At 35.6% G+C, this 22,487-nt stretch overlaps 1 protein-coding gene across 2 annotated transcripts; it reads left to right on the top strand.

Annotated features, from left to right (window-relative positions):
• The first annotated feature begins 694 nt into the window (after window positions 1–694).
• LOC123760322 (nucleolar protein 9) lies at window positions 695–20,947 on the top strand. Of its 2 annotated transcripts, XM_045745909.2 has the most exons (12): window positions 697–975; window positions 4,193–4,425; window positions 4,829–4,939; window positions 7,392–7,638; window positions 9,387–9,601; window positions 11,060–11,203; window positions 12,837–12,965; window positions 14,987–15,172; window positions 16,939–17,082; window positions 17,352–17,519; window positions 18,534–18,639; window positions 20,774–20,947. In XM_045745909.2, the coding sequence occupies exons 1-12, from the start codon at window positions 777–779 to the stop codon at window positions 20,887–20,889; spliced, it is 1,998 nt and encodes a 665-aa protein (XP_045601865.2). In that variant the 5' UTR covers window positions 697–776; the 3' UTR covers window positions 20,890–20,947. The 2 variants fall into 2 exon arrangements, with proteins under 2 accessions (XP_045601866.2, XP_045601865.2); XM_045745910.2 differs by lacking the exon at window positions 4,829–4,939 and having other exon boundaries at window positions 695–975.
• Window positions 20,948–22,487: the final 1,540 nt, after the last annotated feature.

The raw sequence follows: 22,487 nt of genomic DNA, 5'->3' as shown, positions 1-22,487 counted from the left end.
TATTACGCAATGCGTTTCGGGCAAGTTTTGATAATTACTTGTTCCACACTAAAATTGTATAACAGGAAGAGGTCTTGGACCCCTACTTCCCTCTCTCTTTTTTAATAATCTATATAGTCATAATTATAGCTTTAAGTATTCAATGAATAAAGTTTGTGACATTTTTACCCTTTTCCTTACCTAACATCATTTGTGCAGCATATTTTTATTTTATGTCTCACCCAGATTTAATTTCAAAATAAAACCAAACTAAATAAATTAGAAATGGGTATGTATAGCTAAGGTACACCCTTACTACTAGGTGAACAGGGGCATTTGGTGATAGTAAATGATCCCATCAGGCAGGGCTCATCACCTTCTCTCATATTTCATGTTCACCAGTGTTTATTTACTTAATAACTACTGGTATAATATCTTGCTATTATAAAACTAATTCTACTATCATCAAACACATATTTACTTCAAGTTTCAAGCAGAGAATGCATATATAACTAACACGAAGGACTCCTCTCCAGCTATAATATTTTGGTCATGTTCCAATATCATAAATCGATCCCAGTGTTATGTAGTAGAGAAAAAATGACTTATATCCAGTTTACGTAAAGCTACGAGTGGTCGAAACCACACTTAAATCCCGGAATGAACTTACGAAGGTTTTTCCACTTAGGGTAGTTAATTGAATACGGAGGCCACGAAGGCGCTAAGACGGAAAACGCTCTTAGCTAAGAGGAAAAACCTTCGTAAGTACCTTCTTGAATCCGGCCCCTGAACCCTGCATGAGTGTCAACATGGCGCACGTGGGGCAAGGCGGCGGATACAGGCACAAGAAGAAGAAAAAAGAAAATTTCCTTCGTCAAACGAAAAAGATGGCTAAACGAGGCCATTACGGCAAAGGAAGAAAGCTGTCTGAAGATGAATATACATATTATGTGCGAGTGTTCGAGCAAATGAAGCATGTGGAGGGAGAAGAGAGAGGTAGGCGACATGCTCAACTTCAGCACCCACATTCAACACATAACTAAGAAAGTCTCTAAGACAGTTGGTATACTCTCCAAAATCAGATATTATGTTCCTAACTCTGCTCTCCTCTCACTATATTATGCACTAATCTACCCCTATCTTAATTATGGTATCTGTGCATGGGGGTCTACCACTGCAAACCACCTTAAGCCCATCATCACAGCAAAAATCTGCTATCAGAATGATAACTAACTCTGCTTTCAGACAACATTCAGCTCCCTTGTTTAAATCCCTAAACTTGCTAAATATTAACTCCCTCCACACATTCTCTTGTGTCAACTACATTTACAAAACCCTGTTCTTAAATGCAAACCATGCTCTGAAACTCTCCCTGGACAGATGTAATAGGACCCATTATCACCACACCAGAAATAAATATCTCTTTGATATCCCCAGGGTCAAACTTAATCTCTGTAAACACTCTATGCAAATTAAGGGACCTAGTCTATGGAACTCACTCCCTAGTGAATTGAAAAACTGTAAAACTTTTGCCTTATTTAAAAGCAAAACCAAAAAGTACCTAACTTCATCATCTTAGTTTCCTACACTGAGCTTTAAATTTGCTCTGTACCTAGTGTTACCCAATCTCCTAATTTTTATGTAATATCAAACAACCTTATCATTGTGTTCATTGCTGTCTTCTTTTATGTGCTAGCCATATGCTGTATTGTGACTACCAATTTTTGTCAACTACCATTCAAGCTGTCATTGCAACCAATCTTATATTGTTTCTGCTGTATTGTGCCTACCAATTTTTTTTTTTTTTTTGTCAACTACCATTCAAGCTGTCATTGCAATCAATCTTAGCTACCTATGTGGTTTAATATACTGTACCTACAATTTTCTCTCATCTTTTTTTCATTTCATGTAATCTGTTATCATTTTTTGTCTATAATTTTTGCAAGTATTTACCTCCTTAAAATTTTCTTAGATTAAGGACCTGCCCGAAACGCTGCGTGTGCTAGTGGCTTTACAAGACTGTAATTACCATATTTGTATCCTCACATTCCTTATGTACATTCTTGTATATGCATAAATAAATAAATAAATAAACATGGGTTTGCAAACACTTCGTATATTTGTCTGTTTCTTGTAAGAATACAATATAGGTTTTTGGGGGTTGGGGAGGTTTTGGTCAGACAACAACAGGTTTCACTGAAACCCGTTATCTAATTGGTAACGGGCATAACTTAAAAAAATTTAGTTAGGTTGCTTAGAGGTTTGATGAGATAAACACTTTATTCAATTCTAAACAAGAAGTAGATTCAGATTCTTTATTTATAAGTAAGTTAACATGAACATTGTCCAAGAAATTTAGCAAATTATATACTGTACAGCATTTAAGGAAGGTATAATATAAATGGCATAAGGTGATCATGTGATCATTGCTGTCTTATATGTGCTGTCAATCTGCTGTATGGTGTCTATTAATCTTGTTTAAATTACTAATCAAGCTGTCAATGTAATCAATCAGAGCTTTAATATAACAATGTGCTTTAATATACTTACTAAGCTCTCTCATCTCATTTTTCTCTTGCAATGTATCTTTATCATTTATCAATTCTGATAGAAATTACCTACTTAAAATTATCTGCTAGATTAAGGACCTGCCCGAAACGCTGCGCGTACTAGTGGCTTTACAAGAATGTAAATACTGTACTATCCAATGTATTCTCACAAACCCAATGTACCTTCTTGTATATATATATAATTAAATAAATAAATTAAATAAATAAAGGTTACCTTCGACACGCTGCCAGCTTCCTGTCCTTGTCGAAGCCACTAGTGTTAGAGGCCCTCAGGTAAAACAAGAATAGGAGAAAAAGAACATGTGTTATCTCTTAATATTAAATGAGAAATGGCAACATTTATGAATTGTTGAAAGATTTGAAAATAATTGAAGTTTGTATTTTGTTTATTAAAACTATACAGTATATTATTAGGTAAGGATGTACTAGCTTATGTTAACCTAACCAAGTCTAATGCAGTTTAAGTTGTATTGGGTCAGGTTGGGGTAGGATCTATGTTTTTCAAATCCATTGGAAAACCGTCTTGTGTACAATGTGACGCATTCATATCCAATAGAGGTATCCCAGTAAAGTATGGTCATTTCATACATAAGACGATTTGAGAAGGCTCATTTTCTGTTTGTTAAAACTGTATGTATAGTTAGGCTAGGATGTATTAGCTTAGGTTAGCTAGTATTGGACTCTGTTGGGTAAGGTTAGATTGGTTTGGGTTTAGTTATGTTAGGGTTGGGTTGTTAGGTTAGGTTAGGCAGATTTCAAAATCCATTGGAAAATTATCTTGCATTCAAAGTGACAGTACTGTACTTGTATCCATCCCAGTGCATAATGGTTTTTCATTAGTGGAAAAAGAGAGCCTGTTTGACATATCGAGGTAACTTGGCCAATAACTGATTTTTCCTTGGATGAACCCACAACAGTTGACTTCTCTCTCTCTGTCTATTTATTGCTAGCTGAACAGCAGAATCAGGTGAAAGGTAACATGCCCAAACATTTGTATTACCTCTGGGAACATTTATTTGTGACCTCATATCACAGTTGCATCACACCCTATACTCAGTATGTATATGTATGTATATACCAATAAGCAAAATATATCCAGATTTCTATTGTATGTACTATGTTGAACTCTGAGAACCCACCAGACCTTTATAATTAGTTACATTTCGTTTGGCTTAGGAATAGTACAGTACAGTAAATGTATTACCGATAGCTCAGCAGTGAGCATAGTTGGTTTACACCTGTACAGCAGGATGGAGATGTTTGGGTATATTTTTTTTTCACTTGATGCCTCTGTTTACCTAACAGTAAAAAGGTACCTTGAAGTTAGGCCCAGTATTAGTGGGATATTCTTTGTCTCTTTTTTTTTTTTCCCCCCTCTTTGCCCCTGATTCTGCTGCGGCTTCCTGTTCTATTTAAGCTGGAGACATTTGCTGGTACAATGATCCTTGTGGCTCATTGGTGGCTGGCTCAGGCATGGTTTCTTGGATTTCAGGCTCTGTGTCCAAACACATACTAGTTATATGTGTTATATCTGACTGTGTAGCAATGTATTTAATATATATTTCAGTTATTGTTTTAATATGAATTTTGTAAGTTGTGCTTTAAGTCTTATTAAATACTCTAATATTATTAAAATCTTCCAGAGATTTTAGTGCAAAACTTCTTTCATGAACTTGAGCGAGAAGGGCAGGTGAAGAGTCTGGCAGGCAACCAGATTGTGTCGCGAATCTTAGATGATGCATTACCCCTTGCAAATATCAAGCAAGTTCAAGCTTTGTCTCGGGTATTTGCTGAGGATCTCAGATCAACATGCATTGATCCCTATGCTTCACATGTTTTGCAGACTTTGCTGACACTTTCGTTAAAGAATGCACAGGTATTATAAATGAATTGTCATTGTTAAACTATTTTGATATTGTAATTATTTATAGAACTTTGATAAATATACGAGTATAAGAATAACTGAAACTTCAGAAGGCCTACTGCCCCATGTGAGGTCGTTCCTATTTATGCCAAACCAGACTCATTCATATATTGGAGATGTCTAACCCACACTTGAAATAATACAGCAATTCCATCCCTATTATGTTTCTTTTGAATTTGTTCATTGAAACTACAATTGTATTCCCAAACCAGGGAGTTTTACAATGACATGCTTGTGTGTATCATATGACATATTTTCTACAATTATTTTCAAAATTTTATTAAATTTATAATATTTTTTAGTTGTTAAATTTGGTTGCTTCCTCAAGCAAAGGTAATATTTCTAATTTAATCAGAAAGGTGCAGTACAAAAACATTGTGAAGAAACTGATGGAGGAGAGGTCAAGGAAATTGTCGTAGCTATTACTGATGAAGAAAGAGAAGAATTCATTACATTCATGCATAAGGTTAGAATTTAATTTAACCCTTAGATGACTGTTTCATTATTTAATTTTTGTTAAATTAAAAATTTAGAGAAATCAGAATATGCTTATAAATTCCTATAATTACTAAAATTGATCTAATAAAATGATAAACCTTGTTATTATGCTGTACAATAAAATTAATTAATTAAAAGAATTTTTGAGCATATTGCTCTATAGTGCCCACAAATACAGGTATTTTTAAATATACTGTATTAAGTTTCAGACAATTTTTAGATATTTTCTTTGTTTACTCATATTTGTTTGACTTTTTCTGAATCCACCATGAAAGTTAAACATAAAACTAAGGGGTAACTTTTAATATTTTTAAATCATTTATAAAAAACTTATTAAATTATTAGTTTTTGCACCCTTTAAGGGTTAAGAAACAAAGACAATTACAGTAAAGTTAGATATGAAACATTTTTGTTCTGTTGTAGGATGATTATTAGATTGCAGAAAATGCAGCATTGTTATTTTCACATGGACTACCAGTTATATCTCACATCAAAAACTATTAATTAAAAGAATTTTGGAGAATCTGGGGGGGCTTCACAGCTGAGTGGACAGCACTCTGGGGATGTAATTACCTAAGTAATTACCAAAGGGTAGTTACAAGATGAAAGCTATGCTCGTGATGTCCCGTCTTCCCAGCACCCTTTGTCGTATAACTCTTTAAAATTACTGACAGTTTTGGCCTCCACCACTTTCTCACCTAACTTGTTCCAACTACTTACCACTCTGTTTGCAAAAGTGAATTTTCTTATACAGTATTCCTTTGGCAGCTTTGTTTAGTTAGTTTAAATCTATGAGCTCTTGTTCTTAAAGTTTCAGGTCTCGGGAATTCTTCCCTTTTAATTTTATCGATTTCCGTTTCTATTTTGTACATAATGATCATATCACCTCTTTTTCTTCTATCTTCTAATTTTGGCATATTTAGTGCCTCTAACCTCTCCTCGTAGCTCTTGTCCTTCAGTTCTGGGAGCTATTTAGTTGTATGTCCTTGCACCTTTTCCAGTTTGTTGATGTGGTTCTTAAGACATGGGCACCATACAACTGCTATTGTATGTGTGCATATGTTAGAGAAATATATATAGTAGATATAGAGGAAAAATAGATTAGATTGGTTAGAAAGCTAGGGTCCAAGAGCTAATATCTTGATTCTGCAGACACAAATAGTAAATAGTTTCTCAAACTCATGATTTTCTGGATGAATGAGGATGAAATTTGACCATGTTATAAAATCACAAATAACCTGAAGATCAACCAAATAAACTGGAGATCATAAAAGCCTCCACCTGTCTGGAGAGTAATCAAAGCTTTTGCTATCTGCAGATCAGTGAAGCCTCAGTCTTCCTGGATTTATACTGACAATAACAAATTAAAACAGCAAAGAACTAAATAATGTTAATTACAGTACTGTATAATGAAAATAATGACAACCCATTATTAATTGTTAGAAATTTACTATTTGATGGCCAGAATTAGAGATAAAAGCTCAACTTAAGGCTTATTAAGTGCCTCTACTACTGCACATTATTAACTTTATTCACTGTGTCTTGGATCAATTAGTTAAAAATACCATATGTTGTTTACACAGTCTCCGTGGGGTAGTGGTTAAGATGCTCGCCTGGCGTTTTGTGAGCGCTTTGTCCCGGGTTCGTATCCTGGCCTGGGAGGATTTACTGGGTGCAAATCCTTAACTGTAGCCTCTGTTTAACTCAACAGTAAAATGAGTACTTGGTTGTTAAAAAGATTCTTCGCGGGGGTCGTATTCCAGGGAACATAGGATTAAAGACTTCCCTGAAACGTTATGCGTACTAGTGGCTGTACAAGAATGTAAGAACTCTTGTATGTGCTGTATTCTAAAAAAAAAAACATGGATAATGGGTTATTTGAAGAACAGACATGATAAATGACAATTCAATGATGAAATACTGTAAAATTCAATATACTGTACTTCACGGAGTGGGAGGTAGACAATTGAGAAAGGTGCTGAGGAATGTAAGATTCGTAGTAGCAGTAACAGTATGTGAATGAGTTTGGTTTGGCATAAATAGGAGCTATCTTACATGGGGGCAATAGACCTTCTGAAGTTTTTTATACAGTACTTATATTCTTAGCAATGCTCTTTAAATAATTACACTATCAAAATAGGTTAACAATGACAATTCATTTATACTACCTGTAAAAAAGTTTTTTTTTTTTAATTGCAAATTTTGTGCAGCAGTGCCATTTTGTGGAAAGAATGTACAAATGAATGAAGGCATTAGCCTAGGCAGAATGAACCCAATTAATACCCTAGCAGAAACTGCTTTCATCTCATTGTATGCAATGTGGTGATACTATTTGCTTGATACATCAGACATGAAGAAAGTAAAATAAATAGAACAATTTTACTTATTCGGTACTAAATTTTTGTGCTCTATTCTTGCAGGTCGGAAGATTTGTTTATAATAACTTGGAAGACTTCATACATGACACATACGCCAGTCACGTTGTACGCTCGGTTTTAGAAATATGTTCAGGAGTGGAAATTCAAGACTCTGTAAAAAGCAGCCACCGATCTCAATCTAATCATGCTTTAATTCAAGAGAGTGGAAAGTTCCTGGCAGTTCCTCCACAGTTAAAACAATTACTTCCTGATATTGCTGTAAGATTTACTCAGTTGCCTAACCTTCCAGGTAAGTTCTTATCTTTTTATCTGTACACTTTTATACAATGTGCAAATAATAATGTGGCTGTACAAAATAATCACAATCAATACAATAGAATGTGAAAATGCGACAACAGTATTGTACTGTATATGTTTTGAGCCATTCAAAACTGTTGCCAAATTAAACTCATCCTGTACTTTTTTGTATATCCTTGTTCTTATTTCACATCTTTATTCTTAGTTATAGTTCCTATAGTCTTATACAATTATTTACTCATTACATCACAATGTACTCATTATAGTGCATTGAACTCATTAAAGCTCTGTAATCATTACACCTTTACTCATTAACCGTACTCATTAGCAGTCTCCATGTCGCAGTGGTAAGACGCTCGCCTGGCGTTCCACGAGTGCTTTGTCCTGGGTTCGTATCCCGGCCGGGGAGGATTTACTGGGTGCAAATCCTTAACTGTAGCGTCTAACTCAACAGTAAAACGTGTACTTGGTTGTAAAAACGATTCTTCGCGGGGGTCATATTCCAGGGAACATAGGATTAAGGACTTGCCCGAAACGCTATGCGTATTAGTGGCTGTACAAAAATGTAAGAACTCTTATATATATAAATAATAAAAATAAAAAGTAACCCTTTACCTGCTGAAATAATTATATACAATACTGTGTCCTTTGGTGTAAACAAAAATTATTATATTTTATCTTTAAAAGTTATAGACAGTTATATATAAGAACATACAAAATATAAATTCTCATTGTTGGTCTTGTGTGCTTTCATTTAAATTTAAAACCCATTATTGCAGGCCACATGCATCTCAGAATGAGTGTATGCATGCTTTGACATTATTTACACAATTATTACAAAGGAATCATTGTATATTATAAATCAAATACACTATGCTGTTGTCAATAATATTAGAAATAACTACAGTATAATGTTTTATTTCTATTTAAAAATTACAACACTGGTTTATATATCGATGAAAGTTAAAAGTATTCTGGGCTAGCCTCTTTGGTAGTTTCCTTAGCTTATGTCATTGGCAGGGTTAGGACATTATGAATACACCAGGCTTCTGGTGATTGGCTTGGCACACCAGAGAATAGTACCGTTACCAGCTGCCTTGTGGTAGGCAGCTCATGAGATTCAATGATCAAACTGCTATTGAGGTGAATTGCTTACAGTAATATTGAGAGAATATTCAAAGCACTTGCCCTCGCTTCAAATAATGTTTAGAACCACTAAATCACCAAATTTATTAACACACTAGTTACCAATTAATCTAACGTCCTCAAGCACCACCAGGTGATTGCCTTATCTGCTAAGGGTTGAGGGAGAAAGCCATCTCTCTTTCTCTCTCTCTCTCTCTCTCTCTCTCTCTCTCTCTCTCTCTCTCTCTTGGTGTGGTAATATAAATGTAGGCTTGGTCTTCGTACTACAAGCAGTTGCTAAAATAGGAGTATTTATTATTCTACTGAATTCATTTGTAGAAGTATGAGAATATTGAGTTATGTGTATGATTGAATGATAAGGTATAAGTATGAATAATATATGTGGAACATGTGCCCAGAGAGGCATGAGATAATCTGCCGGGAGGATAGAAAACAGGTGTGTGTGTGTTTTACTCAAATTTCTAACATGAGTTTGTTAATCTCTTTCCTAACACTCATGTTTGTTTTGTTGATAATATGTTTTGTATATTGATCACTTGATGTTTACAAGAGTTAAAATGATGGGCAATGCAAAAGTTTCTCTGCCTTCCACAGAAATAATCTGCAGTGATTCAGGTTCAGCTGTGTTGCAATCGTTGCTGATAGTGCTGATTAAAGTTGATGAGAAACAGTGTGAAATCTTAGTGTCTCACATTATTAAACATGGCTTCCCTGGGGTCACTGCTTCATACAAGGACCAGTATGACGAAGGCATGAAAGTTGAAGTGCCCCCTATTTTCCAGGATAACCCAGCTACACGTTTGCTAGAGGTATGTTGGTCTTTTTCTGTTTTTCTGTGTTGGCTGCCTTAGTAACTGGAGCTTATGGGACAATATATTACAGCTCTTCTTCCCACTTCTTGTTTTCAGGCTCTTGAAATGTTTTTGGCCCACTGAGACAAAGGATTAACCGAGCACCCTTGATGGAAGTGTGAATATCACACAAATAATGCCATACCACAGCCACAGGACTGTGTGATGCAGCTCTAGTCTAACAAACCAAGCATCAGTGATCACGGGGCCTCCCTGAAAAGCATTTTTAGTCCAAAATGACAGAGCAGACTGAGTGTGGAGGGAATTAAAAGCTGGGTTGTTAGATGAGATGGATAGCTAGTGAGGTGCCACAGGAATTGGTGCTAACCTGAATAATATTGTCTATATCAGTGACCTTCCATAGAAAATGGTGTTACATGAATATGCTTGCAGATGCCAAAATGTTCAAGCAAATCAGTGATCTAAGAGATTCCAATAACCTTCAACATGAGCTGTTGACAGTCTGAGCCACTAGAGTTGACAATGATTGATGGAATTTAATATGAATTGTGTCATGCAATTGAGTATGAAGAGAGTAGGACATAGGCTCCATGTTACATAGTCTGTGATAAAATTGGACAGAGAAAGGGACATTGGAGTAAGCATTAAAAGCAATGTGTTACCTAGAGATCATATAAACGGCAAATTCATGAAACCTTTGCAATGCTAGCCAACCTCTGGAAAACATGGACAGGACAGTTAATTATTTAATACTTATATGGAGCTGAAATTAGAATACGAAGTTGTGGTGTGGTGGGTATATTTAAAAAACATATAGCTTAAGTGGAGAGAGAGTTGAAAGGTATGAAACAAAATGAATCCTGGATCATGCTTACTAAGAAGATTAGAGCATTTAAGTTGTTTATTAAGACAAGAATTAACAGGACTAATCTTAGCACAAATGATCTGACGTAGCTATCTGTCCCTCTGTTTGCCTTCTATCTCTTCTGTCCCTATCTCTGTGTTTAATTTGGTTCTTTTTTTTCATTATTTACTTTTTGAGGTGACCTTCCTTCCCTTCTCTGCTTAGTTTTACTTTCTTCTCATTGGAAGTTGCTTTATGCTTGGTATTCATGTCTTTATAAGTGTTTGCTTTTATACTCTTATATTTATACACTTATATTTATACTCTTATACTCTTGCCTTATTAGTGTTCTTTCCCCTTCATTCCTTAGTTTCCACTTGATAAGGTTGCAGGATAGACTTTAATATTAATGTATTTTCTTTTTTCATGTGTGGGTTTAGTTATGTTTTTCAGTCACTTCTTTGTGATTTATTCTCTGCAAATGTATGTACATACTGTTTGTAAAGTAATGTACATACTGTATATACAGCAATGTACATATATTATACTGCCATTTTTATCTTTTATAAAGGGGCTTTTATCTAATACTGAATTACATTTTGTATACTCAGGTTGTGCTGCTGTTTTCCACGAGTGAGCAGCAGAGTACAAGTTTTCAAGAATACTTCAGTGGAAACATAAAGGCATTGGTTCAGCATCGTTCAGCAAATTTTGCTGTACAGAAGCTTCTGTCTGCATGGAAGGAAAAAGATACGGTATGAGTTTGGCATTTTATAGAATACAGGAAAGCATTATACAGTACAGTGTAAATCCAAAAGATTAGACTAATTAAGACAAGACTTGTTCAAAATTGTCAAGGTTTTTGCTGTTGCCAAATTTAATTAAATGTTTCTTACTGCAAATAATAGAATACATATTTGAGGATGTTTACTCACAAATAATATACAATACTGTATAACCAATATATTTTTAAATGTACTATATGTTAAAGATAAGAACAATAATTATGGTAATTTTTTAATATTTTTACTGAACTTCTGAAGAGCAGCCTTATCCTGGTAATCATATGTATGCAGAATTGCTTTTATGCACCCTTCTACCCTGTTAGATTAGTGTAGAAAGCATAAGAACTGCATTTAAAAATCTAAAATATTTGGCTTTAAAGTCCATATGCACTTTTTATGCATGGCCATTACTGGAGCATTCAATGCCATTTGAAACTCAGAGCTGTTGAAACACAAAAAATAAGTTTAAGTACAGTATAGAGATTTGCAACTAGACTGATAATGAGTCAAGGTGCAATAATGGGGAAGAGCCTATACTGTACTGGATAAGGACGTATTTGACAGATAAGAAACAAAGGATTACAGTCTGAGAAAATTTCATGCTAGAGGGATGTGGCATATATAGGGGTCTCACAAGACTCCATCCTCAGACTGGGCAAAAGCTCATTCATACCAGTTTCTGCAGATGAAATGGGAAGACCTAGATAAACTCCAGGAGTGGGCAGATGTCTGGTTGCTCGAGTTTATCTTCAAGTGTAAGGCAGTGAAAATGAAAAAAGACAATAAGAAACCAGAAGAAATATACATCATTTATAACAACATTGGCAGCATATGGGAAACTGACAAGCATAAGAATAAGGATTTTTTGAAGTAAAATTACACTGCTTTCATGAGACCAGTACTAGAATTTGCAGCTCTAGCAGAGAATCTGCATTATGTGAAGCATGATTTTTTGTTATAAAGTAAAGAGATTTGCAGCAAGAATGGAACCTGAACCGAGATGATTAAACTACGAGGGACATGTTGAAGAAACTTAATCTAACAATGCTAGAGGTGAGAAGTATTAGAGAGGATATGATCACTACATGCAAAACAATGTGGGGGATATACAAGGTGGACTATAACAGCCTCTTGAAATTGTTGAAAGCTGGAGACACAAATGAGTCAAATGTAAGACAGTACTATACTTGTATACTGTAAGGATGGTCAACAAGTGGAATGGACTGAAAGTAGTCTTTAAAGCCACTTCTGCACCCCCCACATCCATCCAAACACACCCGAGCATTCTCCCTCCATAGTGTGACTATATTGTAATTTATAGTATATGTACAGCAGGGATATTTTTGTTTTTAATACAATAGTTTGTATTTTGAGATGTGCCTAACATAGGGACTGCATAGTTCCCTTAATCAGTTATGCTCAAAACATATATAATAGTCATGACCACTACCATTATAAAAACATATCTAGCCATCATAATTTTTAACATTTAGATTTTTCAGTCATCATCATTATTATCACTGCCAGTATCAGCATTATGATTATATATAACTTCTGTTCATAATATATTCAGTATTTTCCATAAATCTGCCTCTGCTTTCAGTTTGAGGACTTGTACAATGAAGTATGTGAAGCCCTTGAAGCAGCCGTCAAGGCTGGTCATACAGGAGTGATTCATGCATTTGCACAAGCTTGTTGCAGACTCTCTAGTCACCAGTCAAACTGTGTTAAGGTATTGTGAGAAGATTTTTCACTGTATGATTTGTCTCCAGTGTGTTTAGCTTATTTGGATTCCTCACTCTTGTTATAAATAAGGAGAAAACAGCAATTTTCCTTAGGCAACAGCTGAGTATATATGAGAGCTAAGAGTGTAAAATATCTATTGAACACTGGACAACAAAGGTTTACAAATATTTACAAATGGGAACATATTATTAGATCCAATCTCGGCTGTTTATGGAAAGCTTATAAACTTGGAGAGTCGTGTATGTGAGAAATTGTAATTTATATTAAGTTTAAATGTTTTTTCTAACCACACTACTATATCTTCTGGTAAACTCTTCAACATGTTTACCATTGAATTAAAGTAGTATTAAGTATCTTCAGAGTAAATATGTTTTCCTGTAATTTTAAAATAATTGCTGTGTGTTATGTATGTGTGCAAAGTTAAAATATTTTTCAGTATAAGCATCGTTATGTCCTTCAGTGATTTTAAACACTTATATTATATCGCTTCATATTTTTTCTTCATTTGATATTATAAATTTCATTTTTTGTATGATATATTTCCAAGTCTTGATATTATTGTTGCTCTGAACTTGTTCCAATTGGTCAATATTTTTTCTCAAATATGGTTACCAAAACTACTCAAGAAGAGGACGAACCAATGAATTGTTCAGAGCTTGCATGACCTCTGATCCTGTATTTCCTCCAGGGTGTTTTTAATTCTTTTGTTTTGCTCTTGCTCCACTTGACCTTGATTTGCATTAAAAGGCTGTTGTAGCATGGTTTATTTCACTGTCTTTCTAGCTCGCTATTCTTTATTACTTCACCATGGCTGTTTGCATCTTCCCCCCTCCCATTGTTATCAGCAGAAATGAGAGCATGCAGGGACCCAGGAATCATGTTATGCTTGAGGCACCACATCTGTTAGTGGTATTAGGTGACCTGAGAAGTAGTAGGCAGTTAGGTAGAGATCTCATTTAATCCCAAGGGAGAATTTATATGATTTTGAGTTTGCAGTACATAAAATGTAGTTTATTGGTCATCCTGGGCTAGTTTGAGCTTGTCACTTGTGAATTCCTAGCATCTTTTATGTGCCTCTGCAGTTACTGTTTGTGTAAAGTTTCCTGTACTGATACAGAGAGAGAATGTCATCTGCCAGACTGTCACCATCCTTGTCAGGAGAAGACGGTGGAACTTTTTGTTTACCTTAGAGAGCCACTAAATAGCTCAATTTGTCACAAGCAACAAAATTTGTTTATTATTATAATAAAATATAATGGGTTTATGATGTTCATAAATATTGGATGGGAATGTGGATTACTTGTTTTAACTGGTTCTGGAGTAATTATGGTGTTGAAATTAAAGCTATGAGCATGTTTGGATAAGTGAGTGTATAATACTTTTATCTATACTGATGCTGTTGAATCATCAAATGTACAGCATACCCTGGATTCAACAAACTATATGGGACCAACCCTAATTCGTTGCAGTGAGGGATTCGTTGTAACCGGAGATGCCTCCATTAGGCCCATATTTGTGAACAAAACTGGGAAATCTCAAAATGAAAACTAACCATAGAATTTGATTTTAAATATGCTCAATGACTTTCCCAAGGCCCTAACTCTTTCTTGTAATGTTGCACCCATCTATGAAATGGAGCCATATTAATAGTTACCATTTATACCCTAATGTTTCCCATGCTCTGTGGGCTGATATCACTAAGGGAATCTTTAATTATATCCTATGATTTGATGGGCAACTTTCTCACCAGTCTGTGAACTTTTGTCTCAACATCCTAAGCAAATCCACACATCCCCACTTTAGCAAACAATTCAAAGAATCTGGTGAATAAATCTGGCTTGGAAAGTGTGCGTTCCAACTGGAGATTTGCCAAATCAAGGTTTGTTGAATCAAGGTTCCACTGTATTTATATGATTCTAAGAGTTTGATTAGCATTACCATACAATCCTAGGCTAATAATTTCCCTTTTCCTGTGAAACTAGTACAGTATATTGTTCTGCTCCGTAGAGTTTGATGCAGTTGCTTGGATGCTGGGAGCCAGAGAGACTACAGGTTCAGTTTGCTTCACTACTGCTGCGAATGTTGCCTTATGAAGAGTATCAAGCTAAACAGTCTGAGAGCAACCTGCCTCCAGTATCTCTACATGGTTCTCTTACTCTACAGGAACTGTTGAATTTTAATAAGCCTATCAAGGTAATAATACATGTACTGTAGTTGTTACTATTACCATTATTATAGCAATGCTTGATTATCCTATAAAATGTCTTTTGTATCTTGCTACACAAGTATCTGCAGATACTTGTGTAGTAAGATACAAGAGTATCTGCAAATACTTGTGTAGTAAGATACACGAGTATCTGCAGATACTTGTGTACGAGATGAGAACTTTTTTTTACATATGTTTGCTCCCAGTGTATCAGTGTATCATTACGTATACATGTATATTCACCTAGTTGCTTTTATGGCATATACAGTATATCCTGTATACAAGCACACTCTGTACAAGCACAATTCATCGACTGAGATCAGAAATGAAAGGGAAGGGTGGTCTGATTGCTTATTATTAGATTGTCAGAGAACATGATCAAACATATACCTAAATTTTGACTTGTACCAGTGTACAAATTGTCTGTGTATACTAAATATTCCTTGTCCAAATACCTTTCGATCATTATCTTCAACAGAATACCAGATTGGATTGTTTTGGAGGAATATTAGTTTCAATACTGTACAGTATTTGCATACCTAATACTATTCCTGTTTGAAAGTCACATAACACGATTTCACTTCAAATCTGTGACATTGTACTTGGTAAATAATGTTAAACCAGACTGTGGATCCTTTCTTCAATGCTTCTTTATCATATGTTTTTTCATATATGGCATTAAATTACAGTTCACAAACATTCACTTCAAGCCAACAATACCAGTGGGAGTGGGGAGACAATCCCTCAGTACCCTTTTTTTATCCTCCACTTCACAAATTTTTTATAATACAGTATCAATTTCCAAAAAATTTAATGTTTAAATTTCTGATATTTAAACGTTTAAAATATTCCATTGAATCAACATTGACAAATGCTTAAATGAATTTTTACTTCACAGTTGTCAGATAAACTAAACTCTGGTGTCACCCTGTTTTTTTGCATCTTCAGGCATAGCAGACTGTGTATAAAGCTGTTTCCTTCTGCCCAAACAAAGTCCTCCTGCATGTTTGTCATTCTCAAGGCATAAACTTGTCAAACTCATCTTGGTCACTTTTATCACCACTGAAATTGTTATATTTAGTTTATCATTCACTTGTTGCACATCTGAGCCCGGTCTATGACCAGGACTGCTGATGTATTTTGCATAGACCCGGTATCCTCTTGTCATTTCTTGGTAAAACCTTCTGTGGAGGTTGAAGGGCGAGCCTCTACCATAGTGACTTAGAGAAAGCGGGTGTATTATACCATGATTTTTATGTGACACTATTAGTATTACATGAGCACCATTGGTATTCAAATACAGTAATAGCAGCAAGATGTAAATTGTCATTTGATGACCACAGGCACCTAGTGTATTTAACACATGACCATAGTAATAAATGGTGGTTTCTGGCCAAATTCTCTTGCATCCATATAGTTATTAAATTTTAAATGAAATCATTAAAATACAAACTATGAATTCATTCAGGTTACTAGAATCTAGATTGCTGATCTCTTACAGTAGTTAAGGAAAAAACAAATCTTTTCACAAATCATCACATGATGATAACCACCATTTTATAAGTAATCAACACATGATGATTGCAGCAGCCTGAGGGTTTAAAGAAATACAATAATAAGGTTGTTTGGCACTATTATTAAAAAGGAAAGAGCATGACCCTTCTTTTAGTGGTTGCCCACACATGTGGTGCCTTTTGATTCCTGTAATTTCTCAACCTCTGCAAGGCCTAAGTGATTTTTATTATCATTTCAGGTAGTAAACAGTTTTCTTGAGATGAGCATAGCAAACCTGCAAGTAATGGCATGTGACCCCCGAGGATCTCATGTTGTTGATGCCTTCATCTCTAGCTCTTTTGTTGGTACCAAGAATCGTGATAAATTTATTCATAAGTTTAAGGTAGGTGAACATGTCTCTAAATCATATCTTGTTTTAGTGGCAATCCTTGGTAAAGCCAACAGTTAATGGTAATTTTGAGTGACGAGCTGTAATTTTAATAGTAGCCAGGAAGACAGAGGCCACAAAGGTGATGGCAAAAATTTTAAGATATATTTCTTGTATAAAACCAACTACAAGTACTGTACTTAAGTGAACAAAATTATATCTTAATATTAAGAATAGTTACCACTGTCCAGGGCTAACTTGAGTTTTTTGTATTGTTTTTCAAGGGAACATACACATCACTTGCATGTTCCAAGCATGGATCACGTAGCTTGGAAGCATTATGGAAGGTGGCAAGCATCAAACTCAAGACACAGATATGTAATGAGCTCATTGTCGACGAGCTGAAGATAAAGGGCAATTCATTTGGTATTATAATTTATAACAAGTTCCAGGTAAGTTTCAGTTTCTTGTTTAGTTGTTATAAGCCCTTTAACCCCCCTGCACTGCACACCTGTTTCATGTGACAACTTTGTGGTGCAATTGTTTATAAATTATTAACTGAAAATAGGTCAGTTTCACAGGTCTACTCTTGTTCTGAAAGAGGCGAATATTATCTGTGCCTTTACATGCCCACTTGGAGACTGCCAGCCCTAATTATCTCAATATTTAGAAAAGTCAATAACTCTTTCAAGGTGTCTGATAGTGCACAAATAACAAGACTCTATCAAAGATCACTTTGTTTCTTCACACAACTAGGCCATCACCAGAGATATCCTGACCTACAACACTGTAATACTGTAATTGACAGGCAGTGATAATAGAAAATTAGACATGGCAGAGGCGCTACATATCAAACACTCGCCCAATTATCAACAGCCAGCATACCGTTAGATGCACCTTACCTTCCAAAAGAAAACCAAAAGAAAACTTTCTCATTATACCACAGCTACTGCCCCAACCGACATTGACTAACGAAACTCCTCACTTCAACTTTTCATATTTGTTGTATATAATGTACTCCTAGCTACTATGTATCCACTTTCCTTTGTCTCTGTAGATGTTGAAGAGAGCATCGGTGAAACATTTCAGGCCAGATAAAATTGTAAAATGAACTTTGGAGAGGTAATTTTTTAATTTGCTTATCAAGTGAAGAACATACAAAATATAGAGCAAATTCATGCTAGATCTAACACTCTTGGTCATGTACAGTAACACATGTCTACCCTTGCAGCTTGTGCTTCTGACCATTTATTACAGTTCTTGTAAGATATATTAACAGAATAATGTTAGTGATGATAATAAGAAGTAACAGGGTGCATTCTGTAGGAAGTGCACATAATTAGACAGTTTGGCTATTTTCAGAGGTCATAAAATGTAATGGCAGGTAGCCATTTAGACAGTGTGCATAACAACATTTTCTATAATTGAAAGTTTACCTTATATATACTGTATTTTTTCTATGCTAGGTTGGTATGTTTAAACGAGGAGACAAATCTGATTGGCAGGAGCTTATTGACAAGGCAGAGAAGAAACGGAAAATGTTTGATGACTTGTTGGTAGAAGATAAGGAAGGTAAGCGTTTTTTATTTTTGTTGTGATAACCTGTGGGTCAGTGTGTCTGGGAGGGCCCCTTCAGTAGCTTCCTGAGCTAAGTGCTGGTCCAGCCAAGCATTAGGGAGATATACCAGGCTTCTAAGACAAGCCCATGCTTACTGGAAATCAGAACCAGAATCCGGCTCTTGATAAAGTGAGGGGACTCTTTGGAATTAGTCATCAGCCCAAAACCAAGAACAAACCCCACCAGAAAGCATAAGTACTAAAAAAAAAAAAATGAAGATAATTTTATATTTTTAGGTAACAAGAAAACTAATCACCCTAACCATGATGTGCCTGACTACCTCCAGGTGGCAACCCAGGCCACTCTGGATCCCTGTCAGTTCACACCCTCGCTTGCTTGCTTGGTCACAGCTGCAGAGGGCACAGACCTCTGACAAGGCCCATCCTCTACCTCACACTTCAGCCAAGTGGTGTTACCTATTCCTGGATCATTTGTTCCATGAGGGCCATTGTTTTGTTATTGTTTCTCTTCACAGTTTTGTCACCCACATTGCATGTGCTCTACTTTATTTCTCTGTGACTGTTAACCAGGGTTTCCTTCCTTGGTAGTTACCTTGAGTTTCTCCTGCTAAACCACCGATACCTGCTTTGAAAGGTTACAGTTCCTCTTCTGTGTGCTGATTCCTCCTGAACCACAAGGCTTGTCGATGAGGAATATAGTATTTAGCAGTGCATTGTCTAATGAACTGCAATCACTCTGGTCCAGCTCCTTGTTTGTGTGTGGGGCTTTGAGCTTTTTCAGAAGATTTGCTTGAATCACATAAGTGATTGCTCTTGTCCATGATTACATAAATCTTAGTGTGTTGAGTATTTATGGGTGCATTTTCTATCCAAGACACATCCCTTGCTTCTGGCATTCACCTACTTGTCTGTGTGACTGTTTGGGTAGGTGGTTTCCCCTTCATCGTTGAATCTTTATTATGTTCTTAGGCTATATGGTAGCCTTTGTACTGGGAGCTTTATTCCTACCGTGTCTGTAGTCCTGCTATTTTCATGCACTAGTCTAAGCGAAGCCCAGCGAAGTTTCTCTGACGGAGGCTTCGCTGGGCTCTGACTTGTGCATTCTCAGGTTCAGGTGCTGGATAAGCTATTGGCTGTGGCAGTTGAGCTGTTCCCTTTCAGGGTTTGATGGTGGTCTTAGAGCCCACATAGCTGGCAGCAGCTGTTTTTTGTTGTGCATCTCGGGAGGAAAAGGGTATGAGTATTCCTTTCTTGGTTCCCACTTCCTTTATCCTAGTTGGCAGACAATCTTTTGTTTTCCTTGGATAAGTTTCTGCCTTTTTTTCTATATTTAAGCAGGTGAATTAAAGGGAGTTGCCCCATGTGATTCATGTCTTTCATGAGGAATCTTCCTTTGTGCCTTGTTTTCTCCTGCCCTTTTCTGTAATGTTGGGGTATTGTAGCTCCACATCCAGGTGCTCAAATTGTCGTTGGTATTGATTACAGTGGACCACAAGGCTCGCAGCTGCTTGGTGGAAGATTTCTATTCCTGTGGGGTGCATGAAATCTTCTCTTAGCAGGTACTGGTTGATCTTGGTTCCTTGTCTGGGCATTTCTTGGCCTTGTTAATCTGTTGCTACAGCAACGGATGCAGTTTCCAGGCTGTTTGTGCTGCTCCTGAGGGACATAATGGACTTCTCTGACTTGTCAAGCCTATTGGCTTTGTGTTTCAATTCCTCTTCAGTAATCTGCATGATCACTTCCTTCTACTGTCCCCCTTTCTCTTCCTTCCCCTTTCTGGTGTGGGAAAGGTTTAGCGGGTTTTGACAGTGATAGTTGTTTCATATGCAATATGCAACCACATTTTCTATCATGTAATAGAGATTAATTTTTTAATCTCATAATTAAATAGCTAATTTATTTGTAATGGTATAAATGGAAAGAGCAGGGTTTTTTCTTAATAGTAATGTATACACAATACAGAAAAATTTTGTTTAGTCAAAAATCGACTTTCCAAACTTCCAACAAAACACAGTAACTAATAATACAGTATTCAGTACTTATCATGTTTTGTTTATTGAAAGTTTGTAACTATTTTCTCTCGATAAATACAGTACTATAATACTATATGTCTTCATTCAAATTTCAGGTGAGCATAAAACAAAGAAAAATAAGAAGAAAAAGAAAAAGGAGAGGAAAGAAGAGACATCAGACATCTTGGACGAAGATATTTTTATTGACACTACCGGGTATATTTCAGATTAAGATATATCGATTCAAATTATTTGTAAATTTAATAAGAAAATAAATGAACATTTATTGATATTAAGTTTTATTTATAACAAGTTTTGATATAAAATATAATCCTAAATCATTTAAGAAATAATTTGTGTTGTTTGATATATGAAGTAGTTAATTTTTAATGAAAGTAAAGAAACCAAACACTAGTAGTGACAAGATAAAAAGTATGTTGAAACAAAGATTCATCTTGATGAAACAGATCCAGAACCAGGGAAGAGGAAAACTAAATAGTAAGAGTTGTTATTAATGTGTGAGGAGCCACATGGATTTTATTATGCTATGGAGTAATGTAAGCACAAAGATACACAGAGAAAGTAGGTTCTCTCTGGTGCTACCATTTGTCCAGCTTTTCTTAATCCTTTTCCTGCAGGAAACACTTGCATTTGTCTGACATGCTTATGTTCCATTTTGCACACATTTATCTTAGTCCAGGTACCTACAGAAAATTTTTCACACCCTATAACAAGCATCCAGATGCTCTAAAGGTGAATACAGAAGTTTGAAACTGATCCCTTCTACTATTTGTTGGCTGTAGAAGAAAACATGGTCGCTTGTGGTTGGTCAAAAATCAAGTAGTGTGTCCTTCAAACCCTTACACTCAAACCTACTTTTATGACTTTCTCAATATAATTAAGGTATGTTATGGTGTATTGTATATTGATGAATGAATGTTATGTACAGTGTGAGTATATATAGTTTAGCATATTAGTCAATATAAACTTGATAGTAGTCCTCTTAATTACATTGGTTGCAAACAACTTTGGAACAGCATCCAAAATTGTCTGCCAGTTAGGATCTTGTACCACAATTAAGAAGCAGATGACGACTTGTACACAAAGGAGTTCATAGCAAGAACTGAAGCAAGTTCACCAAAGCCACAGCCAAGGGAAGATTAGGCGATGGATACCTGTGGAAGATAGGTATATCCAGGTCACAGACTGACAACCAGCTTGTATTGACACAAAGGTGTTTTATCTCCGGTCATAGCATTATTCTACAATAAATCACTAGAACTACAGTACTAGCCTTCCCTGATATTGGTAAGGAAGTCAGAATATCCCAGTCTATAAAAGTGGAGATCACTCATGTTAACAATTATAGAACAAATACCTACCCACATTATCAAAAATGTTTCAGGCACTCCAGTATGTTCAAAAAGCTTTACTTATGCCTAGTTAAACATTATATACTTAACTCTTGCAAATATTGCCTTTAGACCCATAAAAAGCAGCAATGATCTGGAGGAAGTGCTTAACCCTCATGATTATCATTAGTTTATATTTTGGAATTAAATTTTTAGTTTATTTGCTACTGCTGCATCATGGACCAAGTCTTAAATAAATTGGGTCTTGTAATACATTTGATTGGTACTCTGAGAAGTCCTCAGTATACAGTATAGGACACATTGTATATACAATGTACTGTACAGTATATACTCTGTATACATTGTGTTACCCATTAACTATAGTGTTCAACATTACACAATAGTTGGGAGAGCTACCAGAAATCTGGAAGATCAAATGTAGTTCCAATATTTAAGAAAAGAGAGAGACATGAAACCT

This window comes from Procambarus clarkii, chromosome 39 (genome assembly GCF_040958095.1).
Source record: "Procambarus clarkii isolate CNS0578487 chromosome 39, FALCON_Pclarkii_2.0, whole genome shotgun sequence".
NCBI classification, from domain to species: Eukaryota; Metazoa; Arthropoda; class Malacostraca; order Decapoda; family Cambaridae; genus Procambarus; species Procambarus clarkii.
The sequence above is the reverse complement of the archived record's forward strand: the minus strand, read 5'-3'. Positions and strand labels throughout refer to the sequence as shown.

Coding starts and splice junctions, on each gene's coding strand:
- LOC123760322 (XM_045745909.2), top strand. CDS start 777: ATGAGTGTCAACATGGCGCACGTGGGGCAAGGCGGCGGATACAGGCAC. Junction 4,426..4,828: donor TTTCGTTAAAGAATGCACAG/GTATTATAAATG, acceptor TAATTTAATCAG/AAAGGTGCAGTACAAAAACA. Junction 7,639..9,386: donor TCAGTTGCCTAACCTTCCAG/GTAAGTTCTTAT, acceptor TGCCTTCCACAG/AAATAATCTGCAGTGATTCA.